The sequence below is a fragment of the Trichosurus vulpecula genome, chromosome 1 (genome assembly GCF_011100635.1).
Source record: "Trichosurus vulpecula isolate mTriVul1 chromosome 1, mTriVul1.pri, whole genome shotgun sequence".
NCBI classification, from domain to species: domain Eukaryota; kingdom Metazoa; phylum Chordata; class Mammalia; order Diprotodontia; family Phalangeridae; genus Trichosurus; species Trichosurus vulpecula.
The window spans coordinates 283241047-283262153 of NC_050573.1; the positions used below are offsets into that span (position 1 = coordinate 283241047).

The following is a 21107-nucleotide window of genomic DNA, read 5'->3' on the forward strand; positions in this document are numbered from 1 at the left end:
AACAAGTATTTCTTAGCACCTGTTTACCTAGAGTTCTTTTTTGTTCATTTTTGAAGCTACCTGTTTTATTTTTGTTTAACTCGTGATTTGATTTGAATGTCCAATATGAGGCTTGTTCCATCCTTGTCTTCTAGAGGAACAACTTATGTTTATTCCTAGAACATAGGAATGTAAATGTTATTTAATATATATTATATCATTAGAATTATTTAAAAAATGAACTAGAGACTATCCATATAATTTAAAGAACTTGAAGAATCTAAAAGATCATCTGATTAATTGATAACTTAGCTAACTCTTTGCATTAATTTAAAACCTCAGGAATAAATGACTACTGATTAAATTGAGATAGTGAATTTTGTTTTAAAGTGAATGGAATGAAGTTAATCAGTCCACAAAGCATTTATTAAGCATTTTCTACATCCCTGACAATGGACTACTTAACTGAATTTACAGAAACAGAAATGAAAACTATAAGAGTCTTGTGTTTAATAATTAATAAAAATTTATTAAGCATCTCTTGTCTCCCTTGCACTGGGCTACTTGCTGGGTTTACAAAGGTACAACTGAAAAATGTAACAGTCCTGCTATCTATAGAGGCACTGTATAGATTACTCAGTAGAGTGCTGGACCCTGAGGCAAGAAGACCTGAATTTATATCCATCCCCAGACATTTTCTAGCTGTGAGACCCTGAGTAAATCACTTAACCTCTGTTTGCCTTGGAACCAGCTAGGTGACTCAGTTGGGGGTCAGTAAAGGCCTGAGTTCAAATTCAGCCGCATACTCTCACTAGCTGTGTGACCCTGGACAAGTCACTTAATCTCTATACTTAATCCACTGGAGATGGAAATGTCAAATCACTCCAGTAGCTTGGCCAAGAAAACCCCATACGCTGTCATGAAGGGTCGGACATAACTGGATGACTGAAGAACAGCTTGCTGTTCAAGAATTTCTGTTCTATTGGGAGAAACGACACTTATGTTTACAAGTACATATAAAGTAAATATAAGGTAATTTCAGGGGAAAGGCATTAGCAGCAGAGGACATCAGGAAAGCCTTTTGTTTGCAGATGACACTTGAGCTAGGCTTTGACGGAAACTAGGGATTCTGAGAGGCAGATCGAAGGAGTCAGGGCATTCCCGGCAGTGAGGGAATAGTCTGTGTACAGCCACAGAGATTAGTAGTTCTAATGTTTTCTTTCACTAATAGCAAGAAGAGTAGTTTAGTTGGGGATGAAAGGGAGCGATATATAATATGTATATATAATATATAATATAATAATATATAATAAAGACTGGAAAAGTAGGTTGAAACTGACTTGTGAAGAGCTTAAAATGCCAAACAGAGGAGTTTCTTTTTGATACTAGAGGCAATCAGGAATCCCTGGAGCTAATTTGAGGAAGGGACTGACATAGTCAGACCTGAATTTCAGGAATATTACTTTGCCAGCTGTATGGAAGATGAATTGGAGAATTGAGGCAAAGAGACCAATTGGGAGGCAAGTATATTCCATGCAGATCACCTAAACATAAGGGAAATAGATGAATTTGGGATCTATCATAAGCCTAGCATTGAGGCATATTATAGTAGCCAGGGGTAATTCAGTAATCTGAATTTATACCAAAAGCAAAGCAGTAATAAGTAAGTGCTTGGTTTGCCTAAATAATAATTTCAGCATTCAAAAGGTGGAGCAAACAGTAGGGACTTTTATGATTTTGTTTTTGATTTGGACCTCTATGGAATAACAGAGTATTGAAATAGAAATTATAGATGAAAAAATTTATGATAGCAGTTTCAAAGGGTACGGCAAATGGGATAGGTAAGATCCTATGGGCAGTTTCTACAGGGGAAGTAGTCCAGAAGAGATGGGAGATTCTTACAAGAGTGAAATTCTGATGATAGAAGCATTAGCAGTTCTTGATGAGAAGGGGGACATTTCTGGAGGAACCATCATGGTCATCTACAAGGGACTCATGAACCAACTTAAACTTTAAAGAGACTTTATAAAAGATGGAAGCAGGCGCCGATAATGGAGTGTATATTCCTGTTGCAGTATGTTAAGAACAGTGTCAGGATCGATAAAACTCGGGGTGAGCAAGGCTGGCAAGGAGTGCTAAGGAAAATAAAATGGGATGGGATGATATGGACGATGTAAAGAAGGCTGAGCTACTCAGCTCTTTATTTTGCTTCTGTTTTCACTGCTAAGGAAGATGATTGATCTTTGTACTGAAAAGGACAGAACTGAATGGCTAATAGCTGAAATACAAGATAAGGTTTTGTGATTTCATTAATGTGGGTAGCTTTCCACTGATAGGGATTTCCGTCCTCAACATACTTAAGTGTAGATAGTTCTTACTAGTTGCTGTCGCTGAAAAAATTAATCACTCACTGGTAAATTTTCTAGTGATGAGATTTTCTAAATTTAGCTAGCTTGGTCTTCTGACCAGAGAGATACAGCTTTAAAGAACCCAAGGTCATCTCTATACCCTAGTGTGCCAGTGGCATAGGAATGGTTGGAAATTTATTACAAATTCCAAATAAAATATGCTATGAAGTGACGATCATTTATTCAGGCTCTTTGTCTCAATAACCAAATGATCTGAATACATAAAACAGGTAGAAAATGGAAATAAAGGTGTGTTTTGCAGTGCAAATAATAAAATGTGAGAAAAGTAAAAAAAAAAATTGAGTGTTCCATTTGTAGTTGTAATTAATTTACTGTTAATTAACTAGAAAAAATTTAACTCTAAAACAGATATTAATGTTGTTAGAAACAGTTGCTTTTTAGCTTTTCTAGTAGTCAACTTCTTCCATTTTTTTGAATTCAGTAATTATATAATAATCATGGACTTTTTGAGTTATGGTATATAAAGCTAATATAGTATATGTTAAGTTAAATTATTATGCCATTTTATTTCTGTTTTTCATACTTTAGTTTGGTATAAAGGTTACCTTGTTTTGTTCCAAAGAATATTCCATCTCTGAAAGTGGCTGTTGCCGAAGTACTTGATTTATTTTTGTTCTTTCCTTCATACTTAGTGTATTATTTACCTGTTTGATGAAAAGCATTTTATTAAGGAATTTCACTTTTTAGAATTATCTTTTAACAGTTTGATGTATGTGTTTTTCTCCAGAAATCCAGATCGCCTTCTCCTGCAGTTCCTGCTGTTCAGAACAGAATCAAAAGCAGAGTCCACAGACCTCCTTCAGTTGCATCTACCATGATTCATGTATGCTTTATTGTTAGCAAATAACATCAGTAGTTGTTTTAGAAATTATTACTTTTTGCAGTGGAGTGGTTATGAAGCTGCCAGGTCTCTAAGGTTTACCAGTGGATATGTTAGTTTATTACCAGAATTGATTGTAAAACATGGTATATGATAGCATCAATATAAACTATTAACTCAAACAAGATTTTGAAGAAGAGCTTTGTTTCCCTGCCTTTCATTTATGCTGAGGAGAAAAACTTTTTCTCCCGCTGTGGTGGGGCATTTGACTACAGCTAGAGCTATTTCAGCAGTTCTTAGCTTAAGATAATCCAGTGACCACGGTGCATCTGCCTGTTTCCTTTATTTCAGTCCAAGTCAACAGCTTCTTCACACTGTTGAATTCTTTAAACATTAAGGTGGAAGAAGTGATCTGTGGAGTCACTGTTTCTTTTGTGTCAGTAATAAAGCTCTCATATACTCTTATTCTTGAAAACTAAAAATGATTTTTTATATGTATCATCAGTTATTGAAAGTTTTTATTTAAAAAACACATTAAAAACCTGTGCCAAGTGCTTAGCAAACTTAGAATTTGTCTTGTTTCTACCCCTAATTACTACATATGTTGTTCACATAAGTCAACCTTTTTAAACCAAGTTGGGGTTGACATGCACTCCTGAGCTGTAGGCTTATGCTGTTGCTGAAAGGCAGATGTTCTCTCATTTGATTCTTTCATGCAACAGACTTTAATTGCCTTTTGCATGCAATGGACTGTGCTTGATACTGGGGGAGATTCCAGAGTAAATAAGGCACAACCCTTGTACTCATTGATCATACAGTTCAGTATCCAGTCTTCCTTCCCTGTTCAAAGGAGGAATTGACAACAGACTTTTTGGGTTCCTGCCCAGAGCAAGAACATTCCCATGTTGTTTTTTTCTCATTAATAGCTGCTTAAACTATAGCCTGGGGGAAAATACTCCACTCCCTCAGCTATAGCTATTTGAGAGTAACTGTGGTGACGGGACAAGAATTGACTTAGGTGGCAAATATAGAAGGAAATCTCAATTTTTATACAGGAAAAAAAACAGATTGACATGTAGTTATACTTATGTTTGGTTAGGTGGACAAGTACTGGGAAAATAGTAATGAATGACAAAAAAATGCAAGGCAGATATTATGTATATCATTGATATGTCTGTGTTAAATAGGATCGCCCACGGTCCAGAGTGCAGTCTCCTCCTGTACCTGCCAGGAAAAACCAGCTTCGTGCAGATGGTAGGTGTTAATTGCATGTTTCCTTTTAGGAGTAATGTTTATTTTTCTACTAGTTAAATTTGTTCCTAAATTTCACAAACTAACTCAGCTTTCCTTTAGTTTCTTAATTTGTGAAATTGTCATATTTATGTCCTAAAGACTATATTGGTGATATCATGTGATGCTTCTATATTGGATATATGTGTAGATCTACATTAGAAATAGTCTACTATTGACTAAAATTTTAGTTGGGCCATCCAGGTTTTTATTTTCTGAAGTAGATTAAGCAAACATTTTGTCCTAATTAAATTACTTTATTTTTCACTTGTCCATGGAAAATTGCAGAGGAGAAAAGAAATGTAATTAGTGAATTATCAGAAATGAGGAAACAGCTTCGTAGTGAAGAGCGGCGTCTTCAAGGAAAATTGCTGCAGGTGGATGGCGATGATGAAAGAAGCATCAGGTAAGACCTTGTGATATGCTTTTCAAATTGTTCTGTGTATTCTTTGATCATGTCTCAGACTCTTCTATGGATTCTTGTCAGCCAGCCAAGAGAGGATGTAAAGGTACTGTGTGAGTTACGTGAGATTGATATATTTTGATAGTCACTGGAAATTTTTGAAATGTAGGTAGTTTGTGTGCATGTTTGTATAGGCAGATGCTGGAATTAAATTGAGTCGACACTCCACTAATGGAAATCATTAATACATACAAAGATAAATAACCTATAATTTAAAATAATTTCTGTTTCCCTTTGGAATGTGTTACAGATTTACCTTTTTGAATATATTTTGCTTAGATTTGTATCAGCTTTCATTCTTCAAGCACTGGCTAAGGAATGAGCAAGCTTTAGCAGGACAGATTACCTATGGAAGTTCTAGGCAAAAGGGATTTAAATATTTTCCACTCAGAATCCACAAAGTGAATAAATGACATATAAACAATGAAGAACTGAATGTGTTTTGAAGATAACATTTGTATATATATGGGCTTTTTGTTTCCCAAATATGCATCTTTAACTTTTTTCATTAAGGATTTGGCATTTTTGACTGTAACAGAAGTATCATTTTTATAAATCTAGAATTTTCTTATTCTGGATTTCTAATCTAATTTCTAATCTAAATCTAAATCTAATTTAAGAGAAAAATAGCAAAATGAATCACTGAAATATTTAGTTATTTTACAAGGAGCTGGTCAAGTAAATGAAATTTTGATTCATTTGCATCATATAGCATTCTGTCTTTATAGTAATCCTATAATGGTAGCATTTGATTTCCAACCTTTCAAATGCTTCTGGAAAAAATTCAAAATGTGTGACTCAACTCAATCCATTAAATCACTGACCTGTGCTCCATCAGGGGAAGCCAAATGAGATTAATAATAGTCAACGTAATGTTTTCTATATCTCTTTTAAATTGTAACTAGTTATAGGTATTGCCTTCTTTTACAACGTGGTGATTCAGGCTAGGCCAGGCTGCTGCAGAGTACCTGTTTAAAGTTGCCATGTCGAAAGATTAAGAGATAAGGGAAGTATGACATAAATATTCCTCTGTTTTCAAGCAGTGGAAGATGACTGTCCCACCCTTTTAGGAAATAGCAGTCACCTAGTCACTGGCCCTTCTCTATACATGTAATTGCACAGATGTCTTGGCTGTGTACATGACTATTAATTTCTGTGTTTTCATTATACAGTGGAACTGTATATAATGTACAACATGGATATTAAAGGATAGGAATAATACTCATGTGATGGGCCAGTCATTTAATATTAGATTGATATCTCTCTCTCTCTCTCTCTCTCTCTCTCTCCATCTCCATATATATATCTTTTATGTTTTAGGGAGACATGATTGACTATGATATAACTTAATCCATGTTATAAATCATTTATAATATGAATTCTATGTAAGACACTTTTTTCTTAAAGCATCTGAAAAAAAAATTACAACCGTCCCCTCACTAATTACAAATATTCTATAGGTAGATGTGTCACATATTATAGCATTACTTAATATAATTTTTAATATAAAGAAATGGTATAAAGGACTTTAAAGATATTTTTCAAGATCATACTCCCAGGCAATATGAAAAATGAAGCTTTTAGTGTAGGAATTTAAACATTGAATCATATTTGCTTTTGTTGGATTATGTTTACTATTATATCTTACCTATCCGTAGGAAAAGGGAGAAGTATCCCATGGATATATTTGATATGGCCAGGTTTCGATTGCAAGCGCCAGTCAGAAGACCTTCTTCTAAGGGTCTAGATCCTACTGCTCAGAATATTCGTGACTTTAATTTTCTTAAAAGCATGGGTATGTTGGACATTCTTTTCTTTAAATAGATACATGGACATTGTCTACTTGTGTTCAAGAACTTTAAAAAATTTTCCTCCCTCTTTAGAATGCCAGAGGTGGCTTACCAACAGGATGGCAGACTAGATGTTGTCTCTCTCCCAAGTTCTCCAAACCCAAAACCTAAGAAGAAAGACATTATGATTCAGATAAAATGTAACTAAAGCTGAATCTATATGCTAAATTAGAAACTCCACTCAAGGTTAAAATTCCATGTATTTAACTCCAACAACTTAGAAGAATTTTTATTTAATGTCCTCCAAAAATAGAAAATGAAAGCCTCTGCTTTTTTGCAAACTATATGAAACTCCTTATGAAATCATGGTCCTATAACCAACTGCCTGAACCCAGAGGAGACTCTCAGGCTTGTGACTTGGTTTTGGGCTGCAAAGATCCCCTATTGCAGTGACTTGTGCAGAGTGTTCTCTTGATTCACAGATACCAATTCTTTTCAGTCATACAAAGGAAAACAGTGACAATAGTTAGGGTGGGGATGTGGGGAGGCACTGCAAAATTGGGGTAGGGTGGAAGGCACCCCTGCCTCTGCTACCCCATTCATAGCCATAGGCTAGAGGGGAAGAATCATCAGGTCTGAGGAAAAGGGGACCAGAAGCTCATCTAGAGCTAGCCCTCTTCGCATTGAAGGTTACAAAGGGGCAGGGACCCAGGCCTGGCCAACCCTCATATCTCTTAATACAAAGAGGCTGAGGTCACCCACTGACTTAGTCTTAGAGGTCTGAGGATGAGAAGGGCCAAATAGTGATGAAGCCCAGAGATGAATGCAGGAAGACAGGAGAAAAGCTGAAAGATCAAGAGAGAAAACCTGAAGAAGAACCTAGCTCAAAAGCAGATAAACCAACAGAGAGAAGAATGAAAACAGAAGGAAGAATGAGTAAAATCTCAAAGAAAAAAAAATTGAGTATTATCACATGAAGGAAAATTAATCTGTGTTATATTGCCTGAGGGAAGAGAGATGTTTGTGAATTACCCAGAACCCATGATACAACAGCAGGAAACTTCCAGAATGGTTCACAGAAGAGAATTATTTAAGGAATTAGAAATGGATTTAGGTTGAAAATCAGAACTCTTGGTGCAGAATTTAAAAACTTAAACAGAACAGTAGAAGAAATTAAATATATAGTGAATTTCTCCAAAGAAGTAGAAGTTATCAGAGAGGGATAATAGGGATATTCCCTATCATTCTCACTCTCCTAGACCAAAAATAAAATTATGTTAGCTTATTTTAAAAAGATATTTTAAATCCATTCTCAAGGAAATAACATAGTAACATACAAAATATTTGATTTCTTATACCAGATTCAGAAACACGAGTTGATTTGAGATATATGTACCCTGAGTCTCCAAAAGATGATCAAACCTTGGAGATTCAGCAGCAGGCATTGCTGAGAGAGCAGCAGAGGAGACTGAATAGGCTTCGAATGAGAGAAAATGCAGAAGGTAAGAAATAAATGCTTAAAACAGTTTGTCATTTCAGATATTTAAAAAAAATTTAATCTTTACCATGATGTTTTCCTACTTCTGAAGGAAATTTATTTAAATTTATTTTAAAAAGAAGTAAAAGAAGCTATCTACAAGTGTATTCAGTACCGTTAACAAATATATCTTTCTGATGTGGACTAATTTATACTTCTCTGAAATCTATAGGGAAATGACGTGAGCTAACCTTGACTCAGGTCAGTTTTGGTGTTCAAGTTTGGGATTGAAAGAAAGTGAGATACTGGTAGACTATCTGATAAAAAGGAAGTTTACTTAACAGTAGCCTGGAAGGGATACTGAGCAAGGATACTGCTTTGATTCATGTGGGTACAACTGCCCCGCCCTTACGTTTAACATGATCGCACCACAGGTCAAGCCTAAAGAACCTCCAGCTCCTTGTGCACAGCACTTTCATACTTGGAAGACCAGGAAGCCAAGTCAACTGTTTGGACTTTAATTCTCTAGACCAATTATGTCTCAATGTTGGTTTCATTGCCTTTTTTGAAAGAAGGATGGAAGTGAGAAGGTTTAGCCTGCAATATGTGAAAGTTCTGTCCTTCAGTTATTGTTAAATTTTTAGCCTTTTCAAGTTTCTAGAATGTAGCATTGTTGATAGCCTCCTTACCATGATAGATGGATAGAAAAAGAGTAAAACATCTCATTTTAAAGAAATGGGAAATTCCCCCCTTCTAATTCAAATAGTTACACAAGGTAATAGAAAAGCAAAATACCTGTCCTAAATTATTTCCTAAATTTGTGTGGGTGTGGGTGCAGATTCTTAAAAATAAGAATTCTATGGTGCTACCGGCTAGCAATCATTTGCTCTGGAGAGTTTCTCATTGAGCTACTTTAAGTAAGATGTTTGTTCTCTCAGGGCCATCAAAATGTATTATGAAAATGTGATGTTTTTAGCTTTTAAGCAATTTTCTCACTCCAAAATTAGGTTCCTACTTCATATAAATTACTTACAGCATAGATAATTGGATGAATGAATCTTGCATGTTGGACAAATTTATCAGTCATTATGCCCTCTATCCCTTTTTGAAAGATTGATGCTACTTGTGCTGTTTTACATATAGCTGTCAGACTGCAGTAAACATTTCTCTAAAAGTTTAGAGAACCTATGGATCTTGAATTAATTTCTTTCCTCTTGTAAAAAAATTTCCCTTTAGGCTACAATACACTCATTTTTCTTGCCTACTGGAATTAATGGCAACAGCAGCAGAGTTCTGGATGATTGTACAGTAATAAGAAAGTACTTACATTAAAATAATTTTCTAAGGGGCAGCTAGGTGGCGCAGTCAGTAGGGCACCGGCCCTGGAGTCAGGAGGACCTGAGTTCAAATCCGGCCTCAGACACTTGACACATGTACTAGCTGTGTGACCTTGGGCAAGTCACTTAACCCCAACTGCCCTGCCAAAAAGCCAAAAAAAAAAAATAATAATTTTCTAATCTATCATAATATGAGTAACAGGAGATTTCCACTAAAAAGGCATCCTTTTATTTTCATGTGCCAGAAAGATGCTAACTTATTTCAAAATATATTTGTGTTTGTTCTTCAGTACTTTTAATTTTGTATTTTGTTTTTGGTTTGGGTTGAGTGCAGTTGACCTTGATGGAAGTGCTGGCATTAACTTACGAGATACTAGAATGGTAAGAAACCAATAGCTTTTTCCCCTTCTTTTTCACTTTAATATTCTGTGCAAAATTTTTGAGTTTTGAATTCTGGTTTGGGGCTATTCATGAATATTGTTTTGGAAGATTAAAAATGTAACTTTCCTCCTGTAAATAATCTTTAATGGTGGAAAAAAACATTTTAAAACATCTTATTTAGGTACTTTCACTGACACAAAACAATCTTTATCTAGAAAATTTATATATGTTATTTTGATAAATATTTTGTAGGTATTTGCATGATAAAAAGACCATTTAACTGTCATTTAGTGCTTACTGTTTTATGTGGTAAATTATATTCTTTTCAGCAAAGCTTGGACTAGTGATTTTTTTTGCTTTTGGCTATTTTTTTTTCTATTGAATTACATAATTTTAGAACTGAAAGGGACCTAAGAGATCATCCAGTCCAGCGCCTGTATTTGGCTCTCTGAGGCCCAGGAAGTTGAAGTGACTTTTACCTAAGGTTTTGTTTCAGTGAAGTTGAGGACAGAAAAGTAGCCTTGGTGATATTAAGAAAGGTCCGGCCTAAGCCAGTTGTGGTGTTGGCACATTACGGCTGCCTGTGATCTCCATTATTTGTGGCAGCAGCAGAGGAGCTGGGGGAACAAATTGGAACCGCTCTTTCTATGCCTTGCCAACTCTTCTGCTACTTTTTATAGGTTCTTCTTGAAACCATTTATGTTGAGGCAAACTTATGCTTTCTCTTAGTGATTCTGATGCGCTGCCCCCAACACTGGATTTAATAAAAATAGGCACACTAGCATGTTTATTGTCAATCTTTATGACTTCTTTTATAGCCTAGGGATGAAACTAGGGATTTCCTGAAAAATTCTCTTTTGGAATCTGAGAGTGCTTTTATTGGTGAGTAAATTTATTTTACCTTTACTTAAGCTATATTCGCTTAAAATTATATGGTAATGCTCTTCATACTACTTGTGTTTCTTCATGTTAACACACCTAATTTAATAATTGCCGTATTATCCACCATGATCAGAGAGTGCAGTTTTCTGTCTTGGCAAATTTTGATTAAGAATGATCAGTTGTCTTCATGTATTCATGTAATTTTTAAACAATTATACACCATTAACATTCACTTCACAACAAAGTCAGATTAAACACAATTTAATCTTGATAGTTAACAATACACTTCAGGATCTGGAAGGGCTTCAGGGTCACCGTTATGAAGATAAGTCATCGCGTTACACGTTGATGACAAAGTGGCATTCTTCCATTGCTGTAGCATTTGCCTCAGAACCCTGTTGGAAGGCTGCTTCTTTAAAGAGCCTTGCTTTACAGATTGATCATGGAGCAGAATCGCAGCTATCTGATCGTGGTGCATGTTCATTGTGCTGGCAAAGAGACTGTCATATAAAGTGAATGCCTGGCCAGGAGCAAGCCATGAATGGAGCTCTTCGAGGATGTCAGTCCTTTTTAGCACCTACTATGTGCCAGGCACTGTGCTACTCACTAGGATAAGCACAAATCTCTAGCATCCAGCCACAAAAGCCTTGGCTAGCTCAAATAAATATATAAAATATTAAATAATGTAAATATAAAAAATGTTTCTAAAATGCTTTAGTTATTGCTAACCAGCAGGGAAAAGGGCATCTAACCTTTATCACAAAATATTGGAAGTGTAAGATCTCATTCTGAAGCCGTATTTTCTGTTTTCTTGGGAAAACAAAACCATAATAATGAAGCATTTCAGAATTCTGTTGTGTCTGCTGAGTAATGAAAGCTTAAATGATTTTCAACACACTTTTCTGATTAAATATATCATAAATATTTATTGCAGGTACATATATAAATATATAAGTATATCATCCACTTTATTAACCAAGATATTTTATACCATAATATGGGATTAATAAAAATTTCCTTTTAGGCAAATTTTTAATAAATAACTAAGCTAATAGAACAATTTAGTGTTTGTTGTATTAAAATTTAAAATAAGTTTTTATTGTTGTCTTTATTACATCATTATAGTTTTTCCTAGGACCTTTCTCTCTCCCTCTCCCTCTCCCAGAGAGCCAGTCTTTGTAACAAATAGTATTTTTTAAAAGACAAAGAGGGAAAAAAATCAACACAAATGATTAGTACATAAAAAGTACAAAAATGTGTATTGTGCAACATCCGCAGACCTCGCCATCACGAAGGGGTGGGTTGCGGAGTGTCCTCTCATATCTCTTCTTTTCAGTTATGATTGATCATCATATTTTGCAAGATTCAGTTCTGATTTTTTGTAAGTGTGTATTGTATTAAAATTTAAGATGAATACGTTTATCGTAATATAAGGATGTTTCTTTTTGAAATACATTTTGTCTTATCTAATAACAATTTAACAACCATTAATGAACCGGTCCCTATGCTGTGTTCTAGAGATTCAAAGATTCAATAAATTCAGCAAACATAATGTTTAAATGTCTCCTCTGTGCCAGGCATCATGTTCAGTGCTGAAGATATAAAGACCACAAACAAATGGGCTTGTGTGTTATTTTCCAAGGCTCATATTCCACTTAACAATTGAAACAGGTACACTGAGAAAGTAAATGTAAAGTATATAGAAAATAATGGAAAGCAATGTCCAAAGGGATAGAGCATTAATAGCTGGAGTAACCAGCAAATGTCTCATGTAAAAGGGGGCACCTAGACTGTGCTTTGAAGGGATTCTGAGGGAGCTATACATTGTAAAAGGACCCAGTCCTGACATTCAAGAAGCATGTACTCTAAGGGGGAGAAAGGAGAAGTGAATAATATATATTACCTGTTAGGGGTGAGGTACTGTGCTAAATGCTTTACAGATATTATCTCATTTGAACCTTACAATAACCCTGTGAGGTAGGTGCTGTTAATATCCTTTTTTTAAAAAAAAGAGTTGAGGAAACTGAGGCTAACGGGTTAAGTGAGTTGCTCAGGGTCATACAACTAGTAAGTATCTGAGGCCAGATTTGAACTGGGATCTTGATTACTTCAAGACCAGTGATTGATCACAAACTTCTTTCCAAGTACAACTTAAGTGTTTTGAAGTTTCTTACCAAGAAAGCTAGAATTTTACATAGTGTAAGCAATACTGGAGTTGGAATTGGGAAACTCACTTGAACTGTGAATCCTGGCTCCAACCGTAGACAAGTTACTTTGTCTTTACTTGCCTGCCTATCTTTATGGTTGTAGTGAGAAAAGAGGTGTATAGATGAAAATACTATGGAAATGTACACCATTATTATTTCAAGTTACATAGCGGTTTGTAAAATGCTACAATTTGAGCGGTGGCAATATCAGTGAAAAAAAACTGCTGGCTATCATTGACTTGTCTATATTAAATACAGTCCTTGATTCATGATAACATGAGATGACACCAGTAAGTAGGTGTAACAAAACTTTTTTCCACCCTTATGTCACATAGAAAAGGGTAAGGTAGAAGGAAATGGTAGGATTTCATGATTCATCTTTCTAAGAAACAGTGGTTAGCAACAGAATGTTCATCATTTAGTACTGGACAGACATCTGTTAATTATAGATTATAGTGCTGGTTGTCACCAATCTGGGCTCTTGAGGTCTGGGTCAGTTAATATTTCTGTAAGGAATCATTTGGCACACCTAGGTGGTGCAGTGGATAGTGTGCTGGGCTTGGAGACAGTCACATCACCCTGTTTGCCTTAGTTTCCTCATCTGTAAAATGAACTGGAGAAGGAAATGATGAACGATTCCCATATCTTTGCCAAGGAAATCCCAAATGGGTCACAAAGAGTTGGACATGCTTGAAACAACTGAACTACAAAAGAGTCAATTAAGAGTGAAGTGAGTAGTCATTCCTGCTAGCCAGTGCAGGTAGCAGGCCTGGTGCAAGAAATTCCTTATATATGTTTTCTTAAGGCAGAGTTCAGTGTAACATTTCTGTGGGAAAAGTACAGAAAAATGACCTCATAAAACAGGTGGCTCTACAAAAAAGAATAACATACTTGTTAGAGAAAAATGTGTATTTTAACTTTGGGAGATAGGTAAAGGAGTTACAGAGTTAAATCAAAGAAATCTGTCCATTGGACCAGAAAGGGAGGAGAATTTTCCCAGGACTCTAGAATCCTTCACCTTTAGCAGCTAAGTCTTTTGGTACTGATAAGAAGCGAGAATGACACACTGAAGGACACATCTATAGCAGCTAGTGTCCTTCAGCTCACAATATAATAACTGACAAGATGAAGTCAGTATGCTTTGTAACAAGTTTGTAGAAACGGTGGAAGTGGGGTGGTGTGTCTTTGTGTTACACAAACATGTCAGGGAAATTCATGGTGCAATACCAGGGATTTCTGGTAAGACATACTAAGTCAAGGGCAGTGAGGGGTTATTCATGGGCAGTAGCTATCCTCAGGAAACTTGCTGAAGTTAGTTTCTGGGCTTTATTTTGGGGTGTGTGTGTGGGAAGTAGTTTTGTTCACTTCTCCCACAATTCCTCCCTTTGATACTTACCTGGAAGTATCATCACATTAATACTACTCATTGTATAGGTTCACAAAATAGGAAGGTTATTCCATTGAGGGTTATGGTAGTGATAAAGCAAAAAGGTGGAAAACATACACAAAATCTAGTGCATTCTCTTAAGTATTAAGTAGCAAACAGTTGTATTGCAATGTGTGAATAAAAGCAATTTGAACAACCTAGGTCTTAAACATTCCAAAAAGGCTAGGACCTATACCCTGACACAGTGGACAATAAACATATAATCAGAAGGACAGAAACAGATTGCATCTTAATGTCCATTTAGAGAACAGGATTTTTTGTTCCATCTTGGGTTTAGCTGTCTATTTTATGAAATTATCTGCTTCTGGAAGCCATCTTCCTCTGGAAATTTTGAGTCAGAGGCATCTGTTCTTGAATACTGTGAACAAATTGTCCAATTTGACCTACTTAAACTCAGAGATATGCATTCCTGAATCAATATCCTGGTGTTTTTTAACTGGGCTGTTAGTTATTGATGGAATGTGGAATGGGCCTTTTCATATCCTTGTTACTAGGGCAGGTTTGTGGAGAGTATTTCCTTGATCATCACTTTTTAGGATTTTCTAGGTAAAGCTGCTAAAACCTGCTACAGATTGGACTTACTATAATTTAATAGAACCTGACAAAATTTAATCACATTGGCCTTCCAGTAATTAGTTGAAGTGGGAAAAACCTGTTCAGACCATATAGCAATAACCTATAAACAATAGAGCTGTAGGAAGAACATCAAAATAGGTTACCTGTAGTTCTGAATGTTCTCTGAATGTTTCAGAGAATTTAATTTTCACATACCACTTGCTCTTTCTTTCTTTACCTGAACCCTGTATATATGATATGGATAATGTTAGGTATAGGCTTGGCAGAGATTCTGTAAAAGGATACAACAATTAAATTAGCAATTTTATATGTAAAATCCTTAATTCAGCTTGAGAATTTCTAGATAATTACTAAAGTACAGTCAAAGCCTTTATGTCTTAGGCAATTTTCTTATCAAAACAAATCATCAATTAGACCTAAAAGAAGTTTAGTATTTTACTGTACCTTTTTCAGTCTTGTTCTTTATTACCTCCAGGATTAAAAAAAAATTAAGTCATCTAAGACCATCATGTTTTCTTGACCTTTTTTCATTATTTTTAATAGGAACATTTGGAAGCCAATCATATATATTCTAGTTCTCATGAAAACAGTTTAATCTTGTTTCTTTTCTCAAACTGTAGTTAACTATTCCATTAAAATTTTTAAACTTTTGCATCTTTGTCACATCACATTTTTGCATTAGTGATTTACATCTTAGGGCCTACTACTTTGAGTAGTAGTCTTTTGTACTTTAGTCTTTGGTACTACTCTTTTGCCAGAGATTTAATGTGACGATCTTTTAATTTCTCACTTATAGGATCCATGAGAATCTTCTGAAACCTGGGAATTGCAAACACAACCTCTCTTATGTAGTAATTAAATTATGAGTGTTTATTGGAGGCAGCTAGATGTGGATAAGAGAACTAGTGGATAAGAGCACTGGGCCAGGTGTTAGGGAGATGTGATTACTACCTGTATGACCTTTGGCAAGTCAGTTAACCTCTGTTTGCCTTAATCTACTGGAGAAGGAAATGGCAAACCACTTAAATATCTTTGCCAAGAAAACCCCAAGGACAGTATGGTCCACAGGGTCACAAAAAGTCGGACATGACTGAATGACTAAACAACAAAATAGCAAGTTTATTCCTATGAGGGTTATGGTGATGATGCATCAAAAATGTGGAGAACATATACAAAATCCAGATCATTCTCCCCACCTAAAGATTAGACTGTATCCTTCTGATGGTTCTTCAAGGACAGAATTTTAGTATACTGTGTTTAATTCCATGCTGCAAACTTATTTCTCTATTTTCCATTTATTAAATGTTATAACTTGATAGAATACTGTCAGTGGCCCTAGCTGTTTTTCCACATCAAAAAGAATATACAGATGAGTGCAGTAAGGTTCAGAGATGATGAGAAATTTCAGAACTGTTTCTAATGGGCATTTCTTCAAATAGTGATTATAAATTTACAGGAAGAGAAAATTTCTCATATCTTCCTTTTCTCAAGGAAATCAAAAACCCTACTTAAACGCAAATCCAAACTCTTAGCCTGCTGCCAACCTCCTTTACCTTTGCATCCGTTCCCTTCTTATCTCTGCTTGCTTAAACTGTATCTTTTTTCTTCTTCATAATTTCACCCTTTTCATGCCCTGATCTGACACTTCACTTAATTTCACTATTTTCTCAGTTCTTCTTGTCTTTGTTTCCCAAACATATCCCAGACTATCTATAGAACTAGTCTGCCACTTAATCTCTCCTTTGCAAATTAGTACAAGTTTCCTTATAAGAGACCAGTTAATTGCAGAACTTTTGGGTTTTTTTGGTCTGTTCCAAATTCTCTTAGGCAACTTTGCTTCTAATTTACCTAAACAATTTATTTCTGTTATATCAGTCAAAGAAGAAAATGAAATGATAAGATAAAACATTTTGCCAAATGAAATTTTACTTATTTTCAAGTAGATCTCTGATTTAAACAAATCTCTTTCTTTCCAAGGTCAAGAGAAGAATTAATAGTAGGTGGTTCTTAAGCTCCAGATAAATTTTAACTGTAGACTGCAAACCCATTTATTTTGCACACTTTTGGAATTCAGTGATAATACTTTCAAATATCTTCAATTCTTTTTTTTTTAAGTCAATGATATCACCTTCTTCCACTGTACTAAATGCTAAAACAATAAATCTATCACTCTTGTGGGAAAGAGGAGTGATAAAAGGGTCTGAAGGTTGTTTTCATCTAACTTTCATAAAACTTTTATTCTTATTTTTTTCTTTAAAAATTATGCAAAGTGGTATTTCTAAAACTCAGTAAGATATTTAAGCATTTATAAAAACATTGAAACCACAATTTGGAAATTCACATTTGTAAACTTGAATGTAAATGTACAGAAATTACATTTCAATCATAAATTTAGTCTCTAATTGGTTTACGATACCATAAATTTCTGCACACTGGGAAAAAATTTTTTCTTTGCTGTTGTGTGTCTTTTGTCTGCCTTCCCAGTTTGGTTGGCATTAGAAATGCAAAGAGAGATTATATCTTTTTGATAGCTTTAAAAGTTCAGCAGAGAAGTTTTCAGTCTTTACCTTTTTCCCTTTGGCTGATCAGGCTTTAGGAAAAAGTCAGTAGGATTTACCGAGGCACAAACTACAGACAATGCTAACAGCATATAGAACATTATACAAATAAAACAGTTCTCACTTTAAGCTGTCAGTGCTCTTTTGCAATTTTTTTGTCCTGCTTAAAGTGGGGAGCTTCCATAAATTCTTAAACTAGACTAGCTAGTTAGGACCAAAACTCTCATCATCACATGGCTATTGTTGACTAGAATATTCATACGTATATCTGTTTCATGCATGACATAATGTGTTAAATCTTTAATGTTTAGACCTTTTGATAGTTTCTTGGGTTTGAAATAAGTCCTAATCATGATTGCTAATGGGGTGCCTGAAATGGGGATATTTTGTCCCTTTCCCATTCATCTGAGAGTGTTCAAAGCTTGGAGAGACTTTTGCAAGACCTTCTCCTCCTACCCTCTCTGAGCCAGGTGCTTTGCTTAGATCTCTTCCCTAGAGAGCCCTTTTCTGGCAGAGGGTGGACTTCCCAGACCATGGAGATGGCGACAAAACAACACATAAGTAATACAAGACAATGGACAACAACTCAATTCAGAGATAGAAAGGAGTTCCTTTCTACAGGGGCACATGAACTCCAGGAGGAGTGTACAGCCCTGGTCTGCAGCTTATGTACCAAAGATGGAATACTAAATTCTCATTGTAGTCTAAGGAGATCCTAAGAGAGAGGTATAGAATCGACACAGAGCACTTCTGAGTTCTTGGACCTGGACTTTACATCCTCATCAAGGATCATCAGGTTAACACAAGAACACCACCACACACACACACACACACACACGCACGCGCGCACGCATGCATGCACGCGCGTGCACACACACACATACACACATTCCCCTGATGCTGAACTCTCTCTTTCCTTCCTGAGTTTCTGTGATCTTCCCTCTCTTCCTCAGGCAATCTTTGTTATACCTGAGACTGGTTTGTTCACTCAAAAATTCCCTCCAACACTTTAGCCATTCAACCCTTGTTGGTTCAGAGGTGGAACTGAAAGTAAAATAGAGGGAAAAAAACAGCCTCACTTGGCTTTATGAAGCTTTCCTTTTAGTTCATCTTCATTCCCCAGAGCAGAGTTGGGTGTGCTGACCTCAGAAATCCCACTTTTGGCACCAAAACCTGTAGTGGAATTTCTTTTAGGGACTCAAGAGGGTCATCACTCACCCATCTGGGTTCTTGAGGTCTGGGTCAGACAATACTGCAGTAAGGAGTCAGTTTAAGAGTGGAATGAGCAGCCATTTATTCTGGTTGGTCAAGGCAGATAGCAAAGCTGGATGACATCTACCTTGAGCCTGGCACAAGAAATTCCTTCCTGTAACTTTTGTATGAAACAAAGGACACAAAGATGACTATTCATAAAACACAGGTGGTTATGCAAAAAGAAAAATATGCTTGTTGGAGAAAAATATATATATTCTGTTATGGGAAATAGAGGAATATTTTCTGTGAGTACAGCTAAATGAAACAAATCTGCCAATCAGGCAAGGCAGGGAGAAGAATTTTCCCAGGACTCTAGAATCCTCCACCTGTAGCAGTTAATTCTTTTGGTACTGATAAGAACTGAGAATGAGACACTGAAGGACACATCTATAGTAGCTAGTGTTCTTCAGCTCACATATAGTAAAATAACTGACAAGATGAAGACAGAATGCTTTGACACAGGACTAGAAACAGTGGAGCTGGCGTGGGGTGTCTTAAGGAAATTCATGGTGCAATGCCAGGGTTTTCTGTTAAGGGGTATCAAGGCAAGGACAGCGAGGAGTTAATCATGGCAATTTGCTCCCCTAAGGAAAATCGCCAAAGTCAGCCAGCCATGGGGCAGGGGAAAGGGGGTGGTTTTGTCCATTTCTGTCCCACACCTTTTACCTCTGACTTAAAGGTTGGGAGAATTATCTTGTGTGAAACTTTAGAGTTGTACTGGATCAGTAATTTATTATTATTGAGTGGAAGGATGTCAAAATGTGCCTGTTTTCTCCTTAGTAAAGGCTATATAAAAGGCAGAGAGGCCTAAGGGTGGTGATTTTGAATGTGACAAGGCAGTGCTGACCTTAGAGTTGCATATATAGTAAGCCCAGCCTAGCATGATAGGTTCTGACTCACGAGTATTTCTGACTTGTGCTCTGAAGTGGATGTTAAGATCATAATCTTTAGCCAACAAAGACCTCAAGTATATACACCTCTTGTTTCTTTAAGATACCCCATTTTTGTGTTAAGATGTCATATCTGACTTGACATGCTAGTCGTCATGTGGTTCTTTAGTTTAATGGCATTTACAAATAAGAGCTCTAGAGTCATACTATAGGACTATGGGAATGTTGCCCCAGGGTTTATAGAAAGCAGCTGGGGTGCAGGCTTATTTTCTTAATTTTGTTAAAATAGTCAATTAGCAAGTTACTTAAGGTTCAGTCTGACTGGGCACCATGATTGTCACAGGCTTTGTAGTGTGTGTATGTATGTTTGTCTCCATGTGTCCGTGTCCTCTCTGAGAAGAAGCGAGCATCACTGTCAGCCTTAGCTGATCCTTTGATTACCAAGCTACCCTTGTAGTCCACGGACCACTTTTGTTTGTGGTCTGTCTCTCTCCAGCTTGTATTTATCTCTGTATACGTATCCCACCTCCCCTCCCAGGGAGAATGTTAGCGGATCATAGACCCGCAGCTAGAGGCAACATCGGAGGTCATCCAGTCTGGTCTTGTTGTATGGTTGAGGAAATTGAATTGTAAGGAAGTTACAGCTTGCCCAGCATCAAACAGGTAGTGGCATAGGTAAGATTTGAACCTAGGTCTTCTGACCCTAGAGTTGGTGTTCTTTCCACTGTACCACCCTAGGGCACATGGTTTGCACAATTGATACTAGGCCCCCAGCTTGGCCCCTGTGTAAACCATTGTCGTAGCTACTGGAGCCACGTGCAATGGAAGAACAAATTCATTTCCCTTTCCAGCAGCATCATTCTTGATATTCCCTTAGCAGTGTAAAGACTCAGGTGACATTATAGTGCCAGTCTGCCTCCCTCAGAGATCATTTACTCCTTGGTTTCTCTGAGAGCAAAAACAATTCATATCCCTCACAATAACTAGCACCATTCATAGCACCATCTGTATTAGGGATGAAATAAATGTTTGTGTGATTAATGAATGTTGAAGAAAGACAATGGATGACCTTTTTCAAGACAGTGAATGGGGTTAAAAACTGAGACAGCCTTGTCCTGTTCTCCATATCTTTTTTCAGACTAAACATAGGAACGTTTTACATTGGAGGGGGGATGTTAGTGATTTGGCAATAAAAAAAATCTTTGAATTAAGTTTTTGTATGTGTTTGCCTGCCTTATTAAAAACGAGGTGCCCTCTGCTGTGTAGTAGTAACTTTGTTTGACAGTCTGATCACTTTCAAGTTAACAGTGTCTCTGTCTTTGTCATT

The 21107-nt window shown here is 36.2% G+C and overlaps 1 protein-coding gene across 7 annotated transcripts in view; it reads left to right on the forward strand.

Moving 5' to 3' along the window:
* The window catches only part of CSPP1 (centrosome and spindle pole associated protein 1), a 135858-nt gene that overhangs the window by 104667 nt on the left and 10084 nt on the right, over positions 1-21107 (forward strand). For all 7 annotated transcript variants that reach the window (XM_036766552.1, XM_036766589.1, XM_036766561.1 and 4 more), the window contains 7 exons: positions 3136-3231; positions 4416-4482; positions 4807-4924; positions 6640-6776; positions 8133-8273; positions 9920-9966; positions 10785-10848. In XM_036766552.1, coding sequence (XP_036622447.1) covers positions 3136-3231; positions 4416-4482; positions 4807-4924; positions 6640-6776; positions 8133-8273; positions 9920-9966; positions 10785-10848 — 670 coding nt within the window. The remainder of the gene's footprint in view (positions 1-3135; positions 3232-4415; positions 4483-4806; positions 4925-6639; positions 6777-8132; positions 8274-9919; positions 9967-10784; positions 10849-21107) is intronic.